The sequence below is a fragment of the Sander vitreus genome, chromosome 2 (assembly GCF_031162955.1).
Source record: "Sander vitreus isolate 19-12246 chromosome 2, sanVit1, whole genome shotgun sequence".
In the NCBI taxonomy this organism is placed as follows: Eukaryota; Metazoa; Chordata; class Actinopteri; order Perciformes; family Percidae; genus Sander; species Sander vitreus.
Window position 1 is genome coordinate 18,231,441 of NC_135856.1, and position 18,859 is coordinate 18,250,299.

The window sequence follows — 18,859 nt, forward strand, 5'->3', positions numbered from 1 at the left end:
AAACATGTGTATAGCTTTGTGTGCTTATTACAGGGTACCTTGCACATTTCAACTGGCCCTAAATAAAACTTGAGCTAAAACTAATTAACGCAGAGGTTTGGGGTTTTGTTTTGGAAATGATAAATCAGCTGATATAATGTGAAAAGTCAAACCCAAACTGAAAACAAAATTAAAAACTAGGCTCATTAAATTTACATAAAATAAGCCTGCCACGTGTTGTGGTAGAACATGTTTTTTATAGAAACCTACACCTTTGAACTTAGAACCTGAGTGAAAGCTGAATGAAATATTTGCAGGTAACCAAAGAAGGCTCCTGTCTAAGCGTTTGGTGTTCAGTGCCCCGCTCAAGGGCTCCCAAAGTAAGCAAAAGTAGCGGTGCTGTCACTGTGGGAGATTGACCCAACCACCTTTTAGATTCCAGTCAACCTCAAGGCCATGGGGGTGCTGGTAATATGGTTGAATGTTGACAGGTCAATCAGTCACCACATGAGCAAGTTCTCTTTCCAATATTATACCCTGGCCTAATATGTCATGTGTGAAAATGTCATATTTTCAGTAGCTGAGAAAAACTGTTCTTTTAATGATGTGGTTTTTCAAGCTTTGTGGAAAAATGCACAGCTTTTATAACACATAAATGATGTAATGCAAACTAAGGCTAAAGAGTTTCACATCACACCAAAAGCCTCCCTGGGCAGAATCCTAAACCACTGCTCGGATTCAAAATGTTCAGACTGCTTACTAAAGCACTGGGTTGCCACTCAGCATTGCCTCCTTACTGTAGCCTCTGAAAATGAGCTGTTTCCACACACACACACACACACACACACACACACACACACACACACACACACACACACACACACACACACACACATTCAAGGGGAAGAAAGGTTTTGGGGCAAGCGAGGGTCAGCAGAAATAACCCTGTTGCTGTTTCCCGTCACCCTGAATGATACGTGGATATATGTAGTTTCTCACACAGGGCATCTCCCTGCGTACATGGAGCAGTGCAGCAGTGGCCCAGTTTGCGACGGGATCAGGGCATTACTCTTAATCCACCAGATAGATGTTATATGCATGCACGCATACACAAATACACAATGAGAAACAAAAATGGGGCGAGAGAGAGGCCGAGAGAAAGAGGGAGTAAAAGAGGAATTTTAAAAAGACTCAGTGCATTGCGTGTATTGTTACACCAGCGCTTGTGTGCAGAATGCACATATGGTGCAGTGTCATGCAAGGTTTCCAACTATGCACATGGGATATTGTTCCATCTGATTGCATCTTAATACCCTCAGTCCATTAGTGTGTACTGGATTTGGGTGTAACTTGTGTAGCAAACATGTGTGTTGATGGTGTCAAAGTTTAATACAAAATGATGCCTCTGTCCAGACATAGAGGAGGAAACTAAAATGTTGTCTCTATTTTGTAAAACCCAATTCATTTGGCACTAAGTTTGAGTGAAGATAAGCACCACTGAAAGCAATTTTTCAGAGTGCATTTAACATTTGAATGAATTGAATGAGTCTTCTTGTGTCAAGAAGCCTCTGTTTACATTTTCAACATTCAAATCTCTGAGTACCCACTGTTGAAAGAGGCATTGTACGTTATATACAATGAGATAAAAAGAGAAAAGAATAGCCTTTCCTCACCCAACCCCTCAAGCTTTCTGTCCCTCCTTTCTCCCCAGATTATATGGATGTGAAGAGAAGAGGCGGGAGCGAGCAGGATTAAGAGCAATAAGAGAAAGTCACAGCGAATAAGACGAGGGCACAGGAAAAAGAACAATATAGACAGAGGAGACAAAGAACGTATCCTTTCCACCCTCTGTGTGTCTGTGCTGCTCCCTAACCGCCACAGTGGAAGTCTGGGAGCATCATCGTTTTGATGGATGACTGGGCCTTTACTAGCCGACCCTGGAACTTACACAGGGGACAAGAGGGCAGGAGGCTGAAAGGAAAACAAGAGTGGTTTGTGGACGTGTGTGCTTTACCGGGCTCTGTGTGACCGTGTACTTTCAAAACATTGCAGGACTGGGATGGCTGACTCAAGTCTTTACTTATGTGGTGGCGATGATATATGTTCAGCATCGTACAACCACAAGCTTGGAGCTACGCTGCCTTTTCCTTCCAAAAAAAAGACCAAAAATGCTGCATGTTTTATCTAGTTAAAAAACCTGACAAATTGGCAGAGAAGTCATGGCTGGCCAAGACTTTCTCTTACACAGGTAGACACCCATAATAAGTATGTTAACATGCACACTAGTAAGTACACTAGAAGATGTTTCGAAAAAGCCAGAGACAAAAGTGAAAGAAGTCACAGATGATCGGCTGAATATCGGCCGAATATAAAGGAGGTGATTCTACTGGGGTAAATGGAATGTGTGATTATTTGCATGCTTGGCTTAATGGAAAGACATTTTTGTTTCTGTACTGTAATAAAGTCATTTTTAAATTCAATTTATACCCAGGGAGATGAATTACCAGGTGACTTTATAAGTTCCATGTAATATTCCAAACATGATTAAAACTGGGGTTAAGACAATTCATTGATTAATCAGTTGAAAGATAATGTAACTATTCAGATAATCTATTAATGGTTTGCTATTTATTATTATCGTTAAAAGCTCTGGAAAATGGTGATGGACATGTTTCATGTTTTTCTGATAGTTTATAGACCCAAAAAATAATAGAGAAAATAATCGACAGATTAATCAATAATAAAAATAATCAACAGATTAATCAATAATAAAAATAATCAACAGATTCATCAATAATAAACATAATCAATTGTGGCCTTAATTAAAACCAGCATACAACTCATAACAAGAATATTAATGTTCATGTCCCTGAAAAAATAAATTGGACTAGCTACAATCAAGCACACGCGCACACGCACACACACACACACACACACACACACACACACACACACACACACACACACACACACACACACACACACACACACACACAGTATGAACACAATTGCACAAGCAGTGGAAAAAATTATCTGATTTGCCATATGTGGTCTGACTATCCATGCCAAGTAATACTGGGATGGACGAAAACAGCTGGCCTCATATCAAACCTACCCAGCACACATTCATACACTCTCACACACACACACACACACACACACACACACACACACACACACACACACACACACACACACACACACACACACATATATACAGTGGTTTGTAAGAAACAATCAGGCCATTCCAAGCCTGCATGTGTTCGTGTACACGTGCATTCAAAAGATATGTAGTGCATATATCAGTCACTCCAGAAAAACGCGATTATGCGATCGCATAATTCAATGCATAATCAGTCACCAAAAGTCTGCATATTTATGCGGGGGCCGCATTTTTTCAAATACGCCGCACTTTTGCCACATAAATTGCCGATTTCCACGGAAAATATGCGGGTCTTGCATTATTTCATAATCCTATTTTATAATAATAATTTTCGTGGCAAAAAAAGTCACATATATCTTAGCAGAAAAATGAAAAATGTTGCGTTTACTTCACACAAGAACAGCCATTTTCCCCTGTTGCCATGGGAACGTTATGAAGTGACGTTATGAAGTGACGTTATGAAGTGACGTTATGAAGTGACGTAATTACGCGACGTGAACATCATCGAAAAGCTGCAAACCCCGCGATGAAGCCATGATGAAACCGCAGTTTTTGCAAGTTCACGCAATTTCATCGCATAAAATTGCATAAATATCCCGCATATTCCATCGCATTTTTTGCCCGCAACAATCACAAAAAAACTAAATTTTTCTGGAAGGACTGATATATAATTTAACTGTTTCTCTCTATATCTGTGAGTAAGTGTGTGTAAGAATAAGAGTATATGGGTCTGAGTGTGAAAGGACTCACAGTCGGCATCAGCGAGGAAAAGGAAGCTGAGGAGGAGCAGGCCTGGACTGGCAGAGTGCATCATGGGATATGTCGACACATGCATGCTGTATCCACCGTGAGCTCACTGTCTCACTGTATGACAGGACGATAGAAACAGGCCCTCACAACCTAGAGAGAGAAAGAATGGATGTAAAAAAGAGAGCATTAGACTTTCAGAGAGTTTCAGATATTATATAGTCTGCGCACACACACACACACACACAGGTTTGTGGCACTATCTTTGTGGGGACCTGTCATTGACATAATGCATTCCCTCGCCCCTTACCCTAACCTTAACCATCACAACTAAATACCTAACCTTAACCCTCACCCTAACCATAACCTAATTCTAACCCTAAACCTACAACCAAGTCTTAACCCTCAAACAGCCCTTTAAACTTGTGGGGTCCAGCATTTTGGCCCCACAAAGCTGTTGGGACCCCACAAGTATACTGGACTCTAGAGATGTTCCGATACTGCCTAAAACTCTGGTATCTGGAAGTACTGGAGTTTATGCACCGATCCGATACCACGTAATAAAGCCCTAAAGAAAAAATACGTTAAAGTAGTTTATTTATGTTCTTTTTCCGTTATAACTGACTGTCAAACTGCAGAATAAAATAACGTTCTGTGGCATTCATGTTTCACAAAGAGTTTAACCTGAGCCAGACCGACAACAAAGATAGAAATCATATCACATCCATACAGGTATAGTAGTATACATTTGTTAAAAGATAATAAAATATATGACACACTGGTATCGGATCGGTACTCGGTATCGGCCGATACGCAAGTTCAGGTATAGGTATCGGGAAGCAAAAAATGGTATCGGACCATCTCTACTGGACTCCCGGTTTTTGGACACCACGAATATAGTTAAACAAGCCCACACATACACACCAACCAAAACACACCTCCGGCAATGAGTGGATGGTCCTAATGAAGCAAGAAGAGTAGAGGCAGCTGCATAACTGGAGTGTAAGGCCTAGAGCCAACTTACACACTTCAAGTCTGTGTGTGTGTGTGTGTGTGTGTGTGTGTGTTGTGTGTGTGTGTGTGTGTGTGTGTGCGTGCTCTGTGAGAGAGTTCACAACGTAGCTGATGAATTTCAACTTATAGCAAACATTTAGCATTAAAACATCAGCCAGCTTCTAAAGTTAATTTTTTGAAATCTCCCAAGTAAGCAAATTTTTTCTGCTCTAGTTTTTACCCATTGCATAACAAAGCAGACTTCAATACCGGATTTCTTCCAATGTACGTCAAATCTGCATGATTTCATATTGATGAAAATGAATGAATGGCTTTAACATGAAGGGGTGGAAAGATGGAGCAAGGGATTGATGGGGAGATTAAAGTGGGAGGAGACTGATCTACTGGCTACGTTGCACACAGTGTTGGGTCAACATACAGCTCAGTGTCTCTATCCTTTCATCCTTACATCACTCCTTTCCTTAGACTCCCTCTGTCTCCTTTTTTTTCTATATTTCACACACTGGTTTCTTTCACTATTTTGCAGTGTCTTTTCTTGTTGACTCCCCTGTCCCTTCCTTCTTATTCATCTTGTCTTTTACTATTTACTATTACTGTCCCCCAAGCATTTTTCCTTCTCCTTCTCATCAGTCAGATTGTCACTCCCTCTCTGTCCCTCTGTCTGTCTCTCTGTCTGTCTCTCTGTCTGTATCTCTGTCTGTATCTCTGCCATCTGCAGCGCCTGGTGTGAGAGTCTAGCATTAGAAGAAATTTCAACTCAAATTCATGGCACAATGAGACATGGCAGACCACTGCTGCTGTCCAGAAACTAGGGCTGGGCGATATGGAGAAAATTAAATATCACGATATTTTTGACCAAATACCTCGATATCGATACCGCTACGATATGTTGACTATTGGTGCTTTCACAAAATATTTACACAATGAGATTTTTGATAAATAATAATAGTAATGTGGATATAATGACTAAGTGGGTAAAGGCAAATAATGTAACAGTTACAACAGTCTGGTAAGTTCAGAAAATGACGTCACTTTACTGTAATGCAGCCTTTAAAACCAGGAAAAGACAACACTTATGCCATATTACGATATTACGATATCATAAATCTAAGACGATATTTAGTCTCATATCATGATATTGATGTAATATTGATATATTGCCCAGCTCTGAGACGCTGAAAGTGAGCAGAGGCAAAATAGGCAAGGCAGCTTTACTTGCATAGCACATTTCAGCAACAAGGCAATTCAAAGTGCTTTACATAAAACATTAAAGAGCAATTAAAAACAGAAACATATGAAAAAGAGAATATAAAAACAGCTAAAAACAGAGAGAGACGATGCCTTTGTATAGCATGCATTTTTGCATTAATGAATGTGCGAGCTTGCACTGTAGGTGCATAAGGACTAGCTCATGGATACTGTATGTTGATGCCTCTGTATGTGCATGCATGTGTATATTACCGCTTATTGCATGCACAGGTGCTGAATTGCTTTTACAGTATAAAAGCGTGTGTCTGTGTGTGTATGTGCATGCTTGCAGCTGTGTGTTCCTGTTGGTGCATGTGTTTGTGGGATTTCCAAAACTGGACAGAGTCATCAGCAGCAGTAGCAGCAGCCTTAATCCCCTCCACTTCTGAACAAGCCATCTGATTAAAAAAAGACAACGGGGGCAGGGGTAGAAGAACCCTGGAACCCAGAGCTCTTGGCATCCCTACAGCCAAAGCAGCAAAGAGCTAAACACACATTGGATTTTCCACTTGGTTTGGTCTGAAACAATTGCTTTGAGATAACCTAGATCTCTTGCTGCACAAATTAAATCCTCTGCACTAAAACACAATGTACTGCATATTACAGTAGATATGGGAACTCTATACCATATGAACAACCCAGGGAAATTACAATTTTATATTTTATTTAGTTTTGGATATTATCTCTACGTTTAATTTTAATTTAACGTTCAGAGAGTATTACTCTTACTTTAGTGGCATTTCACAAGTTATTCTTTGTTAACTGGTGTTTTAACCAATGTATTTCCATTTTAGAAAACAATTACTACCACTACCACAGCTTCTAAATACTGTACTGTATATTTTACTGTAATCTTAATACTAACGCATACTGGCAATAGACGCTGTTCTCAACAGAGCATTCATGTGCATATTTGTCTATTTAAGCCACATTTTTTAAGACATTGATCACTGTTAAAAAGGGAATGTGTCTAGGTGTGTGTCTGTGTGTGTGGCCACTAATCACTTTGGCTGATTCAATGTCACTGGAAAAGCCTGCATTATTTAGTATCTCACTTCACAGCATGTCACGTTAATTAAAGAGCTAAGATAACGGGGAGGGAGAGGCAGATGAAAAGAGAGAGAGATGAGAAAAAGGTGTGTGGAGGCTGGAGAAATGAAGTAGAGTGGTAAACAGAGCTACGAAACAGAGAAGAAAAGAGACACGGGATGGAAAGAAGACAAAAAGGAAATAACCTGAGGAGAGAGACACACACACACACACACACACACACACACACACACACACACACACACACACACACACACACACACACACACACACACACACACACACACACACACACACACACACACACACGGCCAGGTACTAGATTGTAATCTGGGTGGCTGTTGTTGCTAGTATTACCGAGGGCCTAACGGGAAGCCTCCCTTGGTGCTTGAGCCTCTGCTGCTGCTCTGGATCACAGTCCGCTCTAAGCCATTCACTTACATTAGTCCCTATCACTCAATAATACACCGTCTGTCTGGCAGGGCCTGCAGTGATCAGTCACACTTATCTCTGGGATAGCTTCTGACAGAACAAAGACTGACTCAAAGAGTGACAGACCGGCTTATGTTTTTTCACAGGACAGACAGTAGGATGCATGAGGAGGGGGGAGAACATGAGGAAAGGGACCAGAGAACAGAGGAAGAGGAGGACTTTAGAGAGACAGGAAAGTTGGAATGTAAAATTTAAAGACATTTTTATAACCGACAATGTAATGGTTACCCAAATATTTCAAAATGTCATATGTCACTCTAAATTGGTTGAGACAATGTAATAACATGCATGCTTTAATAAACAAAATGGGTTTAAATATAGCCATAATGCTTAAAACCACGGGTTATATCATTAACAGATAACAAAAAAAGCAATATTAATCACAAGTTGTTATTGCATTAACTGGCTGTTTATTGGATTAACAGCTTTTATTTATTTTTGTCCATAGAGGGTCATTTTTATCGTTATTACATTATCAGTTGCTACAGAGCTTAAGAGACAAAAATCGTTATTGCGAGACGGAAATGAAAAGTTGTGAGATGGGGAAACAGAAGTAAAAGAGAGAATACGATCCAAAAATGAAATGAAAAGAGAAAGAAAGTGTGGGTGGATGATGAGAGAGAGAAAGCGTAGGGTAGACTACAAAGCGAAGGCATAGTACAGCTGGAAGGGACATTGAGAAAGATAGAGACAAAGACAAAAGACAGATCCTAAAAAGCATAGCTTAAGGCAAACTGTGTGCCATGGAAAAAGAACACTGAGTATCCTAATTTGATTTGATATTCCCAAAGCTGAGCCACCAAATGCAATTAGACATGCTAATTAACTTATTCTATTTGCCCTGTTGAAACAGTGGCAGACTGACATAAATGTCAATGGAGAAACAATTTGTATTTGTTGCATCATAGCGCTGCACGGCAAACAAGATAAGCTGTGGGGAAAAAGCAAAGTCGAGTCCCCCTCCTTTACCATTAAGGATGGTGGTAAGCTCAAGTCATAAGAAATTTTTTTAAATGTTTGGGCTGGTGTGGTGGCTGTCAATCGAACTGACAGCACTCAATCTGGACTCTGACCTGTTTATTTAGACCCCTTGGGTCCACAATTGTATTGCCATGTCCCATTTTCGTTTGGATTTTTAAAGATTATTTTTTGGGCTTTTTCAAAATTGTATTAGAGAGCGATAGATAAACAGGAAAGGGGGGAGAGAGAGACGGATGACGCGTAGAAAAAGGCTGCAGGTCAGATTAAAACCCTGGCTGCAAAGGACTCAGCCTACAGGGGGCCACTGTCTACCATGTGAGCAGGAAGTTGCCCATCATGTCCCATTTTCAGGAGTGCTGTCTGCTGTCTGTGTCTTTTGTAACTGTCTTATAAGACAGTCCTGAAACTGTCTGGTGTTTTACAAACATAACCAACTTGTTTCTTAAATTCTTCTGATCTCAGCCTTTTCTGTCTCAATTTAGACAGTTTTGACTAAAACACTTTGATTATTTGAGCAACCAAAGAAGTTGACGATGCCCCGTGTTACTCACCGAATAATCTGCACACACTCACAGCAGATAGACACTGTACTAAGCAGTGTGGAAATGCCAGAAAAATAAAACAGCCTCTCTCATAGCACTAGAGTGCAGATCGGGCCGCATTTTTCTGTCTGAGCCCTGCCTGCGTCTGACAGAGCAGTAACTGAACCCGGCCCGAGCCTGACAGGCATTAAGATATTTATTACACAGTTAAAATCAAATTTTTTTCTCATACTAATGACACATACGTTTGTTTGTGTGGAAAGCCCTGTAGGAAGGCATTCAGAAATGTCAACAGATGAGCTCATCAGCGCACACGGGGCAACAAGCGCACCTACATAATAAGCTTTTTTAAATAAAAAATGTTCAATGCCTTATTGCGCTGATGTGACTGAGCCCGACCCGAACCCGAACATCATTTCTAAATATCTGTCCGGGCCCGGCCTGTCGGGTCCTGACAGGCTCGGTTCGGGTATCCATCCTCTACATAGCACAACAAACAAAACGTAACGGGAATGGCTAGAAGGGAGAGTGTTTGTATGTGTGTGTGTACACACACACACACACACACACACACACACACACACACACACACACACACACACAAACCCTGAGCATGTTTTCAAGAGAAACTTTATCTTTAAAGGCACACAACTCAGTGTCAGTGTCTGTAGGGATGGCTGCTGATGACATCATGCTGTGACAGAGATTTTAATTGCGCCTGTATAGGGTGACTCACCTACTTTTAGCACCCAAGAGCAACCAGTGTATGTAGGTACTGTACTCTTACGTGTGTGTGTGTGGACAGAAAGAACGCTCCAGCAAACCATGTCTTTAATATTCACTAAAGTGAGTCAGATGCTGGCATTGGGTGGGTGGAGAGGCACATACATCAGCTGTATTTTCTACAGATTCATATGCATATCTGTTCATGTGCAACAGTGTTTCATTCAGTAATAAATAGGCCTTTCAATGCAGGCTTTGTATCTCCAATGGATTTCACATTATCTGTGCATGACAAACAAACATCTCTACACAGAGAAGGGTTAACCATACTGTAGGTCGCAGAGGCTTGCAGAGGAGCTGACATGCACTGCTCAGAACATGAACATCCCTGGTGCACATTTGCCTACATGCAGACCAGAGAAGAATGTTTCAACCTTTAAGGTTAAGCAGCCAAAACGACTGTACTTGATTAAGGTTAGGGAAAGAGCTGGCTCATGGCTCAATGTTAGAAATATTAATATGACAACTAGCTTGAAGAAGGTCATGAAATTTTGCAGCTAGTGCTTTAGGCAAAGACTTTCTCCACATCAACCTTCTCACTTCTCTCTTACTTTTAACTATACCCAGCGGTAGCTCAGCCCGTAGGGACTTGGTTTGGAAACAGGAGGGTCGCCGGTTCAAGACTATAGACTGGTAGCTGGAGAGGTGCCAGTTCACCTCCTGGGCAACTGCTTGGGGCGCCCTTAATAGACCGCCTCCTCACTCTGACATCTCTCCATTAATGTATGTTTGTGTGCGTGTTTCAGGCCTGTGTGTAATATATCAACAGAGTGTAAAAATGTAATTTCATATACAGTATCAACAAATCAATACAGTATCTCTTCATCAGAGATATAAACTTTAGCTGTAGACACTTTGACTCGAGCTGAACTAAGGACTTATGACTTGCCCTAAAATACTTAAAATAGCTCAGATCAATGCCACACTATGTCCTGTAGTTTGGACAGCGTTAGTTTCCCTGAAAAAAACCCCAGATACATGCAAATATGGACTTTATATGAAAGGACATCGTAGGGGTAGGGGTTAATACATAATTTGCTGGATAAGAGTGATCCCTTAACTTCACTTATATAGCTGTGAGAACAAATGACCAAAGAGTAGTTTTCACTGGGAGATGGAGTCCTAAAAACTCTGAGTAGTCATTTGAGTCAGGCTTTCAGGACACTGGCAGAAACAAGAAATCAATAAGACAAATGGAGACGAGAGGAAGGGAAAATGTGATTGATTGAGATGAGGATTCAGGCTGTCTGTCTATATTCAACTTATCACTTCCTCTGGTATCCCAAACACTCTGTCCTCCCTCCCTTCCACCTTCATTTATTCCTTCCTTCAGACTGACCCCATTTTCATCTTCTTCTTTTCACCAACCAATTCCTCTCACTTTCTATTTTACTGTCTTTCTTCCTATCATCCAAGGCCCAAACAAACTCATATTTCTCTTTTGTACTTGTGGTCTCACCTATATCCCGTTACTCTTTAATATAAAAGGAACTGGAATGTCAATAAAATACCCTATTTTGGGGAGTTATTACATTCCCTTGTATCCAAAATTCCACAAATTCTTTATACCATAGCCAAGGTCAAGTCATTTTAGATTGTGAGTCCAGCCTCCATTTCCATCCAGAATACATTATTCATTTTGATTTCAAAGTTCACTTTGCAGACATTACTCTCTTTCTCTCGATTATATTTCCTTGATGTTTGAATAAAACCTTTTCAGTTGGTCCTCCCAAAAAGAAGCCATGTCCTTTTCAGCAGCTAGTCGCATTAAAGCGGCCTGTTCCCAACACATGAATGATCAAAATCCACATTGTTAAGACATTGTTGAATAATGGGCAGACCTTGACAACGGAGGAATCTGTGAGCCTGCCTCGATAAATGATGTTCAATAGACATTTATATATCACGGTAAACATTGTTATTCTTGAAGCGGACAACCCAAAGACAACACGTTTGCAACAATTTATTTCAGCAGCTATAAAGCTGATAAATACTCTGTTTATTTTCTTGGCCTCAGCAGACACAAGCACCATAACACATCCCACCAGCTCCACTGACTGCTTATGGACTGTTGCCTTGAGGCAGGCAATTTGATCGCATCAATAGCCGTCAGAGTAGAGAGCCGCGGTGCCTACGCTCTCTGATTATCAGTTAGATTATCAGTTACACAATAAGTACAAATCCCTCCCACTACTACTTTCCACCTGTCACCATTCTTTTCACCTCTCTGTCTGATGTTCTCTGACAGAGCAACTGAAGTGTTCAAAAACACCTGTACCTGTTTAATGTCTCTATTAACAGGCAGGATTTCATCAGCATTTAGCCAGTGGGTGGTTCCAGTTTTCCCATACTGATGATAAAGTGTCCCAGAAAACAGAGCTGAAGTGCAGCCTGAAGAAAAGTGAAAACTATGCACTAAGCAAAGTGCTGAATGTGGCCAATCGAAGGGTTAAGCCAGCTGTGACTAACAGGCCCACGCTGGGGCTCTATTGGACCATCTCTGGCAGCCATCCATATTGAGAGAGCAATAGATAGTGGGAGAGAGAGAGGTAGATGGAGAGGAGCGGAGTGAAGTTGAGTGGATTAGCAAGAGGTGGGGGGATGACAACATGTAATTAGCTATTTACCCAGCCTTTAGTGGAAAACCTCATCAAAGGCTAATTGAGCGGTGCATTAGTGAGAGGGTCGTAAAGATAGCAGCAGGACTGCAGAGGAAGGGACGGAGGGAGGATGTGAGAGGAAGATGAGATATGAGCACCAGCTGAGAGGCAAGAAGGTTAAGAGAGGGAGGTGGAAGCTGAATGGTACAGTGAGAAAGAGGGGGTGAGAGAGGAAGGAGAAAGTGAAGTAATGTGGTCAAATGTGTAGTGATTCTTTGTCTGTCACTGTAACTGGAGCTCTAGTGTTATCTATTTTAAATAGCAAAGTAGCAATATAAATTAAAAAATCAACACAAGTCACATCAAGTTTTACTGAAAAGCACATAAGCATCAACAGTAACTTACTGTATAAGTACATCATATTTTATGAGCTTATTCAATGCTTTGCATGTCAAATCTGACTCTGCAAATTACTAATTCATAAAATGGAAATATTTGAATTAAAAATACCAGTACATAAAAAGTGCACGTATGTACAGTACCTAAATACTTATTCCATACTAGACTGATATTGTTGTGCATGTACGCTTGCGTGTGTATTTTTGTTTCTCATTGTGGCCATGATACACCCTGCCAGTGGCATACAGTAGAGAGCCTTTAGTGCTGGGGGGAAAATGGCACATCGGAGGCAGTCATCTCTGTAATGTGTTTTAGAACACGGATGGATGAAGAGAAGGATAGATCTATGGATGGATGAGCCTGCAGTATGGTTAAGTTGTGACTGCCGTGGCCCCGTAACATGCTACACATACTACTGTAGGCTACCAAGGCTGGACACAAACATCAGGCACACACGCACACACACACACACACACACACACACACACACACACACACACACACACACACACACACACACACACACACACACACACACACACACACACAATCACACACACAGGCTGGGTGACCTCCACAAGCAGGTGGAATAGAGCAGTAATAATTTACAGGCCTTGAGCGGCTCTCACGTCAAATAAAATATGGATTTCCTCTAGACCAGGAGCGGGCTCAACTTCAATAAGTTACTAGACCTTTCATCCACACAGTGCTCCGGTTATAACCCATCTCCCACTTCCTCTTCTATTACTATACTATATAGACTGAAAGTTAAATAGGTGGTGGTTCTTCGGTGTGGAAGTGAGTCAGTGCAGCCTCTATACCGTCCACTTGTGGCCCTGCTAAGAGTGCATTTACTTGAGCTCTTCAGCAAGAAGCAAGCATGCACCCATTCACATAAACAGCCAAACACACATCCAATGCCCCACAATGACTGAGTGAACCTCGTGTTTTTTTTGTCAGAGGAGGAGGAGAATGGGGAGGAACCACGCAGCAGTTCATGAACCCTGCTTCATGCATTCATTGAATTCCATGGTGCACCAAGTCAAGAAATCGCCTTCCTATTGTGAAAGAAAAACACGTTCCTCTCCAATGAGCACTAAAGTGACTGCTGACTTATGCCAGATAAAGAAGAGCTCTGTGTGAATGTATAAGATGCCACACTTTCTCCACGCCTCCCTCAAGGTGATTTCACGTGGAGTGGACAAATTAAAGACAGCCGTCATCTCTCCTTTTCATCTTTCTCAGATACAAGCTGAGGGAGAGAAAACCGTAAGTAAGACTTAACCCTATTGATATCTGCAAAAGAAAGAAAGATTCGTAGCACAAAAGAAATAGAGAAAGAATGACTTTGACAAGTCAACTAAACCATAAGGAATAACAATAACACCACCCTGAAGGTCAAAGGGGAGGCAGTGGACAATTGAGTCCAAAAATAAATTTCTTGATCAATGTTCTCCAATGTCATGTTCACAACGGCTGAGAGAGAAGGATGGGGTTACACAACCCTTTTCCTCAGATTGATTTTGTCCAGCAGAGGAGTGGGAGTACATGAGAATGACTCAAAATAACATGCAGGGAAATGCAAAGACGTGAACGCTGTACATGGATTTTTGAATGACTGTGATGTTTCTTGCAGTACATGGCAACACACTGCAGAATCCTTGCCAACTCTATAATCAACCATAACTATTATAATTAGAAAGGCAACATGTGCCTGAACTAGAATGTTACTGCCAATTTAAGGCAGGGAAGAAGTCTGCTCAGAAGTACAGCTAAATGCTTGTTTCTCCTTAACTAGATGTCTACAGCATACGACCAGAGAAAGATATGCTAAAAGTATGCATGCAAGGATCACAAAATGATTAGCCTTGAGCTTTGATACACACTTTGTCACATACAGTCACATAGATGTCACAAATTTCTCTGGCTTTTACTGTGCAATGTTCACATATATCCACATGCTGCTGAGAGTAGGCTACAGTGTTCCCAAACACTCATATTTTCCATTGGTGGTTACTTTACATTGATTATTAAGTTGCATAGCTTACAAGGTCGGAGGTCTGACACAGGGTGCGATTTGTGATTTGTGAGGGATGTGTTTTGATCATGCACAACAAAACAACATGCAAGAATTATATCCCCCTTCCAATACCATGGATAGTGCCACTCAGCCATACATGCCAAAACACGTATTTCTGAACTTCAATATTCAATGGAAAATATCAAAATGAAAACCAGACCTTTGTTCCTCGGGAGTGTTTTAATCCAAACCACGATCCTTTTCCTAAACTTAACTAGTCGTTTTGGTGCCAAAACGTAACTGCCGTCGCCTCCGCATGACGCTCTCTTTTTCTCTGCAAAATTCAACTACCATGGCCCCTGAAAGGACCGTCATCTGCCGGTGCCTGTAGCCGGCTTACAGTTATCTATTCGCAGCTAAACACATCTAGCAACTGCCGCTGATACGACGGACCGCTGTAGCCAGCATCAGGGAGCTCTGTAGTGGCTGAACACATCTAGCAACTGCTGCTCAGATTTTATCTTTTTATTGCAGAACTGTTCGCTTTACAGCGCTTTACTTAGTTTAAAATACTTCTATTGATAATATGGTCTATTGGTGAAGTAGCATTGATAACTTTGAGGGGGGGAGGATACATTTTGTCCCCACCGGGGATAAAAAAATAATTCAACAGAGGCAGGGATATAGACCAGAAAGGGGGATATCTCACGCATCTCCCCGGCAAATCGCACCCTGGTCTGACAACTGAAGAGAAGGCGGCGATAAAAGAGACAGAAGGAAAGAGAAGTTCTCATCCCTCTAAGTTAAAAAGTGAGACAGGAGAGAGAGAGAGCAAAACCCACATCCACGTCTGGCTGAGTAATTAAGACTGGGGACAATAAATATGTAATGGGGGCTTTTTTCACCAAGTGCGGCTGCCTCTCCTTCTTGGAGATGGGACCGCAGGGAGACAGGCCCAGGAAGAACGACTAAGTACACTGGCCATTAAAAATGGATGCAAGGAACAGAGGCCGTGACTGGCCCCATCGACAAACCACCCTGAATGTTGTGATGGGAGTTGCCGTGGTTACAGGGCTCCCAAATGGTCCTTGGTTGTCAGGGTGAATCAAATCAGACATCCAAGCACCAGAGCCAGTGCCTCCACCCTTCATAGGCTTGTGCCGCTGGGGGCACCCAACTGATGATGTCACTGAGGAAGGAAGTTTGGACCTGCAGTGAGTGAGTGAGTGAGTGAGTGAGTGTGTGTGTGTGTGTGTGTGTGTGTGTGTGTGTGTGTCTGTGGGAGGTGGGGGGGGACAGACTGACATGAGTTCTCAAACAGCCCACTAAAAAGGTTCTGGTAGCAACTATCAGAGCTTCATATGGATTCAGCAAGTTATATAAAAGCAGGGTTGCTAATTTTGAAATCCGTGAGTGACTACTGTAGCGTTAAACAGACTTGAATCTCATTGCTTATTGACTTCACAAACATGACTTGTGTCCTGCGTTGATCTATCAGTGATGTAGTATGTTACTGCAAATTTGTTGAGAGACTATTCAGAGAAAGTGAAAAAGAAAGGAAGGATATTTCTTAGAGAGAGAGAGAGAGAGCAGTGGTAAAACTAGAAAATTCCACAGGAAATTTTGACAGTGTGCCTACTACTTGGTGCATATCCAAATAACACTGGCTAACAGTAAATCTGCTGTTTGATATGTCCTGAAAAGAGGGGACAACACGGCCTACAGTAAAGAGTCTCCATGATAGAAGGTGTGTGTGTCAGAACCTGTTGCTATGGTGATTTCCACAGCGAGGGAGTAGAGGAGGGAGGGGGAGATAGTATCTTCCATGTGTCAAACATGTCCATTTAATGATAATTATACCTCTCAAGTTTCTTCTGTAATTCAAAAACCGTGGGATCCAAACCGCAAAAATATTATCATCACCAGAGAGATAAAAGTCTAACGCATTGATGTGGGTTTTATGTTCTTGGTATCAAATATATGCGACACAGAGCAGGTAACAAACAGGGAACCGTCTGCGTCCTTCCAGATATTTTTTTTCATTGTTTCTATCGGCAGTTGGTATGAACAAAGCCAAAAGTTTAAGTCCGGTGGATTCCACAGTTACATGTCTGCGACCGGCACAAAATTTCCTACATTTTGACCTACCGTGATGTATGAAGAGTGAAAACTGTAGGGGAGAGAGCAATTTGTTTGGAAAGATTTTAGAGAATTGTACTGCAGCTCCCCCCTCTGTCTTCCCCTCTAACTCTCAACATTCCATCCCAATACACACACATTGGAAAATCTTAAACGGTCTGAAAACTGGACGATACATAAACTGTAATTTGGTAGAAAGCGTGCTTGATATCAGAATGCCCATTCAGCCCAATAAAGGCCAAAGTCTTGTCTTCGGTTTAAACTTTTAATTATTTTTCTACATTAAAGTATGGCGATACAATATGGCCCCAAAGAGGGGTTGTTTTGAGCTATGTTAAGCGATTTCCCGAAGATTTCCCATTAAAGGTTATGGGAAATTATGTGGCAGTTTTTTGCCGATTTCGTGAAAACCGTGCGGCAAATCTCTTATTCAAATGGTAGCACACCATTCCCGGTCATTACACACGTTTTAATGACGTGTGTTAAAAAAGAAAGAATAAATACCACATTAGCTATTCCATTACATGTAAAATCCCTGCATTCAAAATATTTAAAGTACAGCTCTTTTATCAGCAAATGTACTTAAAGTATCAAAAGTCTGTGGAATAGACTAGTTTATACTGATGTATTCTCTTTTAAATGACTTGAATTTTTTGGCTTAATGGTTTAGATGTAATTTTAGTTGGACTTACAATGTTGCAGCTAGTTGGGATGCAGCTTTGTAGTCTGTAGTAATGTAAAGTAACTACAGCTTTCAAATAATGAGTCCAACTTACAGCCTTTCCCTCTGGAATGTAGTGAAGTATAAAGTAACACAAACTAGAAATATAGTACTCAAGTACAAGAACCTTAAAATGGTACTTAAGTACAGTACTTGAGTAAATGTGCTTGATGAGATAATTGCAAGATGAGGCAAAGCGAACTTGCAAGAACCAGAGATGTCAGTGTATAATGTGTAATGCCGTGCATGCATTCAGTATGTACCATATGTGCATGTGTTTTCCTCTGTGTGTTCGATCTGTAGGCCTCAGAGGAGAGAAGCCCTGTATGGTGCTGTATACGCTATAATAGCTAGCGACAGCAATGCAGAGCTTATTTTACAGTAGAAGGGACGGGGCCATGGTGAGAATACTGAGGAGGAAGAGGAGAGGGGGTACCGTGGTCATGGGGAGCTTTCTCTTACACAGACAGACTCTGATATGTGACATGCAGTACACACCAAGATGCAGTAGTCCCTTGTTCTTAGTTGGCCATAACAGGAAACACGGATCAACGGATGATGAAGACTGATATAAATGTTGCATGGTACCTTGGCAGCTTCATGTTTGAAAACACACACACACACACACACACACACACACACACACACACACACACACTCACACACACACATGAACACGGCAGACTGAACCAAAGATGAATGTGGAGAGGGCGCTGTCTATCATAGCGTGTCCTCGTTTCTATGTGTCACTGATGCTCCTAATGACATCATCGATCATGACACTGCGCCATTGGAGGGGATTTAGGAGTCAGGGGTCAGGGAGAAAGCCTATAGGCTGAATGAGACCAGCACTAAAACACTGCATATGTACTGTAAATACTCAGTATACTACAGTATAAACGATTACCACAGAAGGCCAACAGCTTTATTGCTTTGACTGCTTGAGCTGTGCATCACTTGTGGAATTGATTTCAGAGTTCG

The 18,859-nt window shown here is 41.4% G+C and overlaps 1 protein-coding gene across 1 annotated transcript in view; it reads right to left on the reverse strand.

The window, feature by feature from the left end:
- The window catches only part of ptprdb (protein tyrosine phosphatase receptor type Db), a 94,839-nt gene that overhangs the window by 65,788 nt on the left and 10,192 nt on the right, over nucleotides 1-18,859 (reverse strand). The window contains exon 2 of the mRNA XM_078259497.1: nucleotides 3,893-4,042. Within this exon, the coding sequence (XP_078115623.1) occupies nucleotides 3,893-3,977 (85 nt within the window). The 5' untranslated portion in view covers nucleotides 3,978-4,042. The remainder of the gene's footprint in view (nucleotides 1-3,892; nucleotides 4,043-18,859) is intronic.